Here is an 8,913-nt window from a genome sequence, read left to right as displayed (position 1 = left end):
AAAACGAAAAATAATTTTGAAGAGACCAATCACTTTTACTTTACTATGGAAACTGCTACATTACAGCTGTTGTTCAACACAACAGTATTTTGGCATATGGTTTCTTTCCATTTAGATGCCAATATAGGAGCCATGATCACTACTCCAAAATATGATTAGCGTTATCTATGGCACTCTAACATAAATTAAGCCATTATAACATTCTGTAGTCTGTTTTTCCCTTCCCTTCCTTTTTTTTTTTTTTTTTTTTTTTGAGTCAGTCCTGGCACCTACAATACTCTAGTTACCCACTAGTGTTATTGGTACAAATGAAGTTAGCCATAAACCACAGAACACACACTCACAGATTCCCCAGGGAAATTACTTGTTCTCTGCAGCCTCCGAGGTGAGCTGCTCATGATCAGGATCACGCTAAGGGACCGCAGGGAGCTTTCCCAAAGTGGGAACACCTTGTAATTAGTGCCAAGAGAGACAGCCCAGTGTGTCCTGCTCCGAGTGGGAAGCATGGAAGTACCAAAGCTCTGCCTCAGAGGCAGCTCTGGGTCGGCACAGGCAGAACCAGGAGTGACAGCAGCAGTTCCAAACCTGCTGGAGCAGCCACCCCAAGGCAGCCTGCGGGGTGAACTGCTCGGGAGCTTCCCTGCAGCGGGAAGAGCTCTGTATTGGTGCCAGGAGTTCACCTCTGGGGCAACTGCTCTGCATGCTGAGCCCTGCTTCCTGGGAAAGGGCTGGACAGCACTTGCTGCTGAGGAGGGGAGTGAGAGAGGAGCTTGGTGGGCACCTTGTGTTAACCAAGGTCAACCCCCTATATCTGTTCAAGAGCACCCTTCACCCTTCTTCCCTCCTACCACAAAGGCTGCCAGAGACAGCATTTGTCCTCAGGGTGAACAAACTGAACACTGCACAGCGTTTCATTCAGTGCCAAAATCTGAAGTGGTCAGTGCCTTTTATTTATTTCATAAACATAAAGAATGGTAAATGCCTGTATATTTACAATTCTAGTAAACAGGGAAGTCCATAACAGTGTGATTATTTCCACAACAGCACATGAATACTGCATTCAGCAATGCTGTCCAACACAGATGCCTCAAAACCTTTAAAGTCAAACACACTATAGGTAACCATTATAAATACTAACATATTTCTATTTCCTTAAATAAACATACAGCTTAATTCAGGAAGACCAAATGGTTCTGTGGTGCAATTAATTCCCTTTAAACGTTTCTGCTGACAAACCAGGAATAATAAAAACAAACCCACTGCTTTGGAAGCCATGCAGTCCAGACTCTCACAGGTGTTCTATGTAGATGCCATGCCTTTGTGCAGCATGGTTAATTTAAAAGGAGTAAATAATCTGTTACAATAGGAAAGTATTTCTTCTTGCTAGGTACTTGACAAATCAAGTCTTTAGCTTCATCACCACTTCACAGAAATCTTCTGGCTGCAGTTTTGGAATCTTAGAACTGAGAGTTCAGAAGAAACAACTGAGTATTTTCATCTGTAGCAGCAGAACTATAACCAATTATTTTCTAAGGGCCATTTCAGGGAAGAAGTGGTTGTTAGTGAAGTTCCACTGAGTAGATTATTCCACAGAGGCAGGTTGTGAATGATGGTCTAGGTAAGCTTTTCATGCTGAATCTGGTAGTAGCACGCCTGAATTAAAACAAAGTTCAGATTAGCACAAGTGCCAGTTCACAGCAAAGCATCATACACAAAAAGGTTGATTTTTTTTTCTATGCAAGAAAACAGGACAAGGCTCTCTACAAGCAGTGATGCAACAGTGGCACTCAACAAATGAGAACCTTCTGATATGTAAGCAAACAAAAGGAGCAACAGGAGACTAAGTTAAAAATTACATCCAACTCCTAATCAAGCAAGATAGCATGATTTGGGACTCTAAATACTTTCACAGATCCCAGCTGTGCCAAGATTAAAGTATATTTTTGCTTACAAGTCTCTCTTTGCCCTTTGACAGAAGGACTCAAAAAAAGAAAGTATTTTTTTACAGGACAAGGATGCAGGGATGAAGCATTCAGACTGAAAAGCAAAGGTTTCCATCACCCTGACCTGCTGCTGAGAGTTACTCACTTCTTAATGCTGGTTCAAATATGCACTGAGTCAGGTCAGCCAGGATCAGAAACTTAATATAAATGTCTCAGACAACACTTGCACCCATAGCAAATTAGATTCTACTTCTGCTTCCATCATGTAGGTTCTTTAGTAAATTTGAACCAATGCAAACCTTCCCTTTTTGCAACACTATGAAACTAACAGGTCTTAAAAAAAAACCTCTGGACCCAACTATTTTGAGTTTGCACAGACAGAAAATACAGTCATGTTCACCTAACAGTTCAGTTTAAGATTTTAATTTAAATTTCAGATTAACGGCCTCCCTCCAAAACAACATCACAAAAAGGCTCCACACAGCTGAACTGTCCAATGATCCACTTGATGAACAGTTTTGAGATAATAAAACACCAGATTTCCATTATGAACGTCTTAGCGTACAACAGGATGTTCTTCCAAACACACACTCTTCCTTTTCCCATACTTAACAAGGTAAGAATACTTGATAAAACGTGGAGAGTGACAGAGTAATATTTTTTACCCTAAAACTGCATTATTGGAAAGTCTTGATGCAATGTTAAACTTTAATAGAATGGCTAATCTCCAAAGAAGCACTTCATTTCAATTTTTATAGGGAGACTAAGGCTTGTTAGGTTGCAGGGGAATGACAAGCTCCAGGTGAGCATTTAGAACAGTTCAACAGCAACCAATATTACATTTCAATAATGTACATTTGCACACTGCACCATTTTTCTTAGCAGTACCTGCAATTATGAGGTTATCCAAAGCTCTACATTAAATTTCCTTGCCTATCCTAGTAAAAAAAATTCAATTTAAAAAGTCAAAGAAATTATAGCCTAATGTTCATATAATTGTCCTAAGCTGGTCCTTATTGCTAAAAGCTGATTATTTCCAAAGAAAGCCTTTAACAGCTGAATAATTTTCATACCTTCAAGGTAGTGAACATGATGCCTTGCTCTCCATGCTGGAGATAGGGATCCATCAGGTCTTCGATTAAGTGCACCTCAGACCCCAAGTTCCTTATCCTGTCACATGTGAGAGTGGGAAAGTGAACATGTGAACAAAAGTTGTCAGTATAATGTTTTTTAATTCTGAATTCAGGGCCTTTTCAAAATAAACTGTTCAAGATTTTTTCAGGCCAAAGCAAACAGTCAAACTGGAAAATTTATAGTTACAAAAAGCCAGTAACTAATGCTGTAACAAGCAGCAGGAGTGTTTAAGACAGAAGTACTTGTACTGCCTATGCTCAGCTTATGACTGATGCCACCCTTAGTGCCTACCTGGCTCGTAGCACCACATAGAGAAAAACAGGAAATAAGTCATCCATGGACCACAGAAAATCTTCCTGAAGGGTCTCAAGTACACTCTGGGAGATCTCTTCAAAAGTCTGCTGGATCACCTTCAACTTGTCAGCTGGGGTAAATGTGGTACTATTTGGAGAGCAAAAGCAAACCAGGACAACAGCACGCAGTTAGAGATCTGCATCTAAATTAGGAAGGCAGCTTGCTGGCCAGCATGGCCCTCCCCGTGGCCAAGGAGGTCAGTCAGACATTCACACTGCAGCAGCCAGCGCTGCCAAGGCTGCACAGTACCCACGTTAGAATCACCACATCAAGGCACACTGCAAGTGTACTGCAAGTGAGACTCTCTTCACAGTTTTATAGTGTTTTAATATAGTGGTGAAAGGGAAAAATTCCTTTCTAAAATATTTTTAATTCCTTAATTTCTTAAATTCTTGCATAACAGACACAGAAGAGCCTCCCATGCACAGGTCACTTTACCACAGCTTTTTGGAAATTCACATGTGTGTTTGATAGACATCCTTACGCCTTTGATTCTAAATGGTGTCCCACAGGCACCTTTCAGTCGTGTTTATGAGGCAACACTTCATTCCCCAGCAGGAGAAATTGCATTTTTACTCAGAACTGGAAAATGTCTTAGTGACTTTTCTTATAAAGGTGAACAAAAAAGGTGACATGTAAAGGATCCCAGTCAAGTATACTAGCTACTACTATACCAGGAACAGTAAAACACTGAAAGACAGATTGCAGAGAATTACCTGATTTGCTGTAAACATTCAACAGCAGAGGCAAAGCAGGCGTCTTTTGTGTTTGATGATACCTGTGTAATCATGGTAAGATTTATCAGGCAGGTTCAGCACTCCCACTGTTCAGTGTTGAGACTCTTTCAACAAGACAATGATTAAGAATGTAAACTATACGTTTTTCCTAATCACAAAGTATTATAATGATATAACCCTCTTAATTAAGCAGCTTGAAAATTTCCTTGCTAGACTTTTATTCTCACACTTTCCTAACTGGAGACCAAGCAAAGGTCTCTTGAATTCACTACCAAGTCAGACAGAGAGTGACAAAGCCGGACTGATGGCCACTGTAAGAAATCACGGAATGGTTGGGGTTGGAAGGGATCCCTGGAGATCACCGACTCCAATGCCCCTGCTAAGTCATTAATGCAGCATTTAAGTAGTAGGCAAACTTTAAGGCAATATAATAACATAGCATATCTTAAGCAAAAAGCCTGGTCAAAAATTCTTTCATCACTTCTTCATGATTTCAGCTTCTTGAAAGAAGCACTGGGCAAAACATGTAAACAAGACCCAATGAACATACCTTTCTACTCTCTCCAAGGATGGACACAGCTCCTGGCCAAAATTTCCTGCAAGAAACCCAACACAGTCCACTGAGAAAACATAGTCATAAAGTATTTTTTGCATTATAGAAATGAAGTCATGTTCTCAGACACAACAGCCCTTCCTACAGAATCAACTACACCTCCCACAAGAAGCCAGAAAACTCTAATTTGAAATGCCTCACTCTGATTTTGTAGCAACATCAATCTTTACCTCCTTCCCATCCCTTCCACCTCCCCATTTTGGAAGAGGGAAGGTTTGATTCACTCTCTCAACCCTTCTAATTAGCTTGAAGACATGTTTAGATGCATTTTAATCAGAGAAAATACTTTAGAAAATTGGGGGCTTGTTTTAGTTGCTGTATCTAATTACATGCCATAACCTTTGCCAGTTTCTGTTTTACTGCTGCAGCATACTCACGCTTGCACTCCAAGAAAACTAAGAAGAGCCATATCAGTTTGTTTGTTTAGACGTAAAACACATTCCCAGTAAACGTCCTCCTCACGCTCGTTGTCCAAGGCATACAACATAAACAGAGGAGGATAGAGGCGTGGCAGTAATACAGGGAGCAGCAAGCCAAAACTGGTTACCACATAGCTGCAACAAAAAAATAGAGGGGATGGCTTGCAGTGGAAGGCATTAAAAACCTAATTATCTATAAAAATTGAATTAAAATCATTGGAACAAATCTTTCCTGTAGCACAAGCCTATTCTACAAGGGATAAGAGTAAAAATGTAAGTACAAATCCATCAAATAGCAACTCTGATAGGAAAAGATTATAAATTACTTCCAGTGCTCTTATCCCAAATACTTTTCTGAAGCCCAGGCCCAAGCCTTAACTTGCTTACCCATAACAGACAAAAGCAAATTTTAAGTAAAGAACCATTGCATGGAACAAGCATGAAATGCTTATTCCAACCATAACATGGAAGTTTGCTTATCAGAATCTGTCATCAGAATCAAAGGGAAAAAAACCCACTGCTTATATCCATCAGTTGAATGTGTGTTTAGCTTTCTTCCCCCACCCAAGGAAAAAAAATTCAACAAATAAAATAAAGGCTTTGTTAGTTTTAATTTGTTTTTCCTTTATGTACCCTGGCTCAGGAGATTCTGATCTGGAATCAGATTTCCCACTGCAAAATGATCGCCGTCCTTTTGTCTCCGTTGCCAGAAATGGAATTGTGCTGCCCTCTTCCGGGAGATCAGGAAACAAGAACCTAAACAGCAACACACGTAACAGTATTTGAGGTCACTTCGACAAGTTCCCACAAATCTCAGCACTAGGGCAAGACTGGAGAGAAAAACATCAGCAGAAATAATATATGGTGGGCTAAGACAGCACAGCTAACACACATACAGTACCAGCTCCCTGCAAGAAAACTTAGGAAGGCCAACCCCTCCAATGCCAAGGACACCTTTCCTCCATTAACATCACTTCCCTCCAGACAGAGGGAAGATTATCTGTTAGTAATTTGGAGTATTTCTGCTTTCAGATTGGCAGGACACAATTAAAGCTGTAATTATTCTCAAGAATCTAAGCCAGCTCTTCATAGGAAGATTGTTCATCCACTTTGGTAAGAACTTTAATGCCATATGGGTAAAACCATTATTGAATACCCTGGGATTCCCCATCCTCACTAGTGTTCTACACCCTTTGAACACTGTCTTTGCACACTGCCAATATTCAGAGACACTAAATCGTAAATCTGTATTCCAGATGCGCTGCTTACAGCCACATTTTGAAGTACGATGTAGGATGTAACACACTAGGTGTGAAGAGTTTCATTTTTCCATTTTTGACAAAATATTCAAGACTCCTTAAAAAGATTAGGAAAATACAAGCAACCCCCAAAACCAAGTCACAATGCCAGCACCTTTGAACTGTACAACACGAGACAGCTTCAATAGGTGAGCCAGCTTTAATGAATTCAGCAGTAGTTTGACGTGAAAATGAGTCTCGGTACCTGACCAGCTGGAAGATGCGTTTGAGGTAGGACTTGATCTCTCTGACAGCCTCCTGCAGTAATCGTCGATTTGCTCCTACTCCAACATAGGTCATTCTATAGACAGCTACCAGTGTTTCCACCAGCTTGCCCAAGGGATGGAGAGGAGTATCACAAGCCTGAGACAAAGGATATTAATTGGCCAGTCAAATAGGCCAATGGTAGACAAATTTAAAAAACAGAATTCAAGAGATATGGGTCAGAGATCCAACAACAGGCTTTCAAAAAATATTACAAATATCTCAAAAATGAGTTATATTTAATAAATTTCCACTTGGATTATAAAATTTATGTGTCAGCTAAATACAGGAGTCAAGACAGTACAAGAATTTGTGCTACTACTTGGACTAGTCATCTGTCCAGTAGTCTTAAAATTAACATGCAAAAATTAGCAAGTATTTCAATATGCTTTACTGGGATCCAATGTAGAAGAATGAAAACAGTAACTGAACAGAAACTGACTTTAAGAGAGCATTTATTAGGTAGTCAATGATTTTAGTCTTAGTTGTGGACTCCAATGTATTAAGAAGTGATGAGCAAGCATGAACTATGGATTACAAGAGTGCAATTATGGAAATAGTTAGGAAAGCTATTACAAAGTGAACTTGATGTCATGCCTTGCCATGCCTTACTATGTGAGCATTTCAGTCACAATACCTTTATCAAGTATTTTTTTATATTTTCGTATTTTTCCAGGGTGAAGGCACCAATGTGTTGTGGAATGAACTCCAAACTTTCCAGTGTCTGAGTATGTGAGCGGCTCAGTAATTCCAGGCTGCAGTTTAAAAAGACAAAGACGTTGTACAGGTTGAGACATACAATAGGGAACAAACCCCCGACATTAACAACTGAACTAGTTCTAAACATCAGTATGTCTCTGAAACGGTTTGTAGTGCAGAGTTGTAACGTTATGATTTCGCTTGGAGTTTGCTGTTGTTTTAACTAAACCTTTACAGCAGAGTTTCTAGTTTAGAGCAGAGTGCAACCCTGCTTTGCTTGCTGATACATTCTCAGGAGCCAACCTGTCTTTGTGCTGCCGTCGGTTGGTGGTCAGAGCCACCGCAATGTTGTCCCAAGCCTTCCATCTGTCCCCCTGGCCAGGGCTCTCACAACCAAGCTGGTTCCAGCATTCTTCAAATACTGCCCTCCATTTCTCATCAGGAGACACTGCCAGGATCCCAAGTTTCCGCCTAATAAAATGACGAGTGGGTCTGTTAAAATCAAATAGCAATGAAGCAACACATTCAGCTTGAAAACCACCCATGGCTAATGTCAATTTTATCTCTCACACTGTTTTACCAAAAGCTGATATACTTAACAGTCTCTACTGTGAACCAAGTTTCATCACTAATAATAAAGCTAGAGCCTACTATTAATACCTACATGAGAGAACAGCTATGAACCTTATTAGTTTTACTCTTTCTTGCAGCCTTCCAGGAAATGGTACAACAAAGGACTGGTGCTTATCTTCACCACTGGTATTCATTGAGAAGTCTCAGGACACGTTCATGTAGCAAGGACATAGTGTAAGTAAGTCCCAAGTATCTCACTATCCTGGAAAGCACAACTAGGACAGCTACCCACATAAATATCAAGGATGGATACACAGCTTCTGACCCTGAAGCAGCATGTGCAGATAACATTGCATGACATGTTAGGGATGTGGTGGTAGAGAGCAAAACCAGCTCAGGCATCCTTTCACTGCCAGACAATGCTCAGGGATTATCTATAGCCAGAAGAAAACCATGAGCTCTTCTTCCCATAAATATATATAGATAAAGATATCTCAGACATATATTGAAGCTTAGGGCTTTGAAAAGCTTTCTCAAAACAAATAATTGCTGTCAGGGTTAACAGTTCTATCTTGATTTAAATCAAGTGTCAGATAATGTCAGACCTTTCATTAATATTTCTTCCAGCACATTTGAGATGAGAACTAACAACACAAGTATTTCCCCATGCTGCCTGTTTCACAAAGCAGGAAAAGTAGGCCCTAAGTCTCTTCAGAAATTATACCAGAAGATTTTCAACTTGAAGACAGGTGGAAAAGGGTGGCTGAAACCCTTATTTCACAAGCAATCCTCAAAAATATGTACATACATTTATTCATGGACTCCCTACTGGGGTAAAAAGCAGACAGCTGTGAAGGCTGCAAGTGTTCCGTTCAGCAG

At 40.2% G+C, this 8,913-nt stretch overlaps 1 protein-coding gene across 4 annotated transcripts in view; it reads right to left on the bottom strand.

Moving 5' to 3' along the window:
- Positions 1-909: 909 nt before the first annotated feature.
- Positions 910-8,913, bottom strand: part of ALS2 (ALS2, alsin Rho guanine nucleotide exchange factor) — a 37,161-nt gene continuing 29,157 nt past the window's right edge. For 3 of the 4 annotated variants that reach the window (XM_017728051.1, XM_017728066.1, XM_017728062.1), the window contains 10 exons: positions 7,765-7,953; positions 7,400-7,517; positions 6,704-6,861; positions 5,834-5,956; positions 5,159-5,335; positions 4,719-4,764; positions 4,148-4,209; positions 3,369-3,518; positions 3,017-3,113; positions 910-1,653 (listed from right to left, as the gene is read on the bottom strand). In XM_017728051.1, the coding sequence (XP_017583540.1) occupies positions 1,615-1,653; positions 3,017-3,113; positions 3,369-3,518; positions 4,148-4,209; positions 4,719-4,764; positions 5,159-5,335; positions 5,834-5,956; positions 6,704-6,861; positions 7,400-7,517; positions 7,765-7,953 (1,159 nt within the window). In that variant the 3' untranslated portion in view covers positions 910-1,614. The remainder of the gene's footprint in view (positions 1,654-3,016; positions 3,114-3,368; positions 3,519-4,147; positions 4,210-4,718; positions 4,765-5,158; positions 5,336-5,833; positions 5,957-6,703; positions 6,862-7,399; positions 7,518-7,764; positions 7,954-8,913) is intronic. The other variant, XM_008629679.2, reaches the window with a different exon arrangement.

The sequence above is a fragment of the Corvus brachyrhynchos genome, unplaced genomic scaffold (assembly GCF_000691975.1).
Source record: "Corvus brachyrhynchos isolate BGI_N302 unplaced genomic scaffold, ASM69197v1 scaffold370, whole genome shotgun sequence".
Taxonomy (NCBI): Eukaryota; Metazoa; Chordata; class Aves; order Passeriformes; family Corvidae; genus Corvus; species Corvus brachyrhynchos.
The sequence above is the reverse complement of the archived record's forward strand: the minus strand, read 5'-3'. Positions and strand labels throughout refer to the sequence as shown.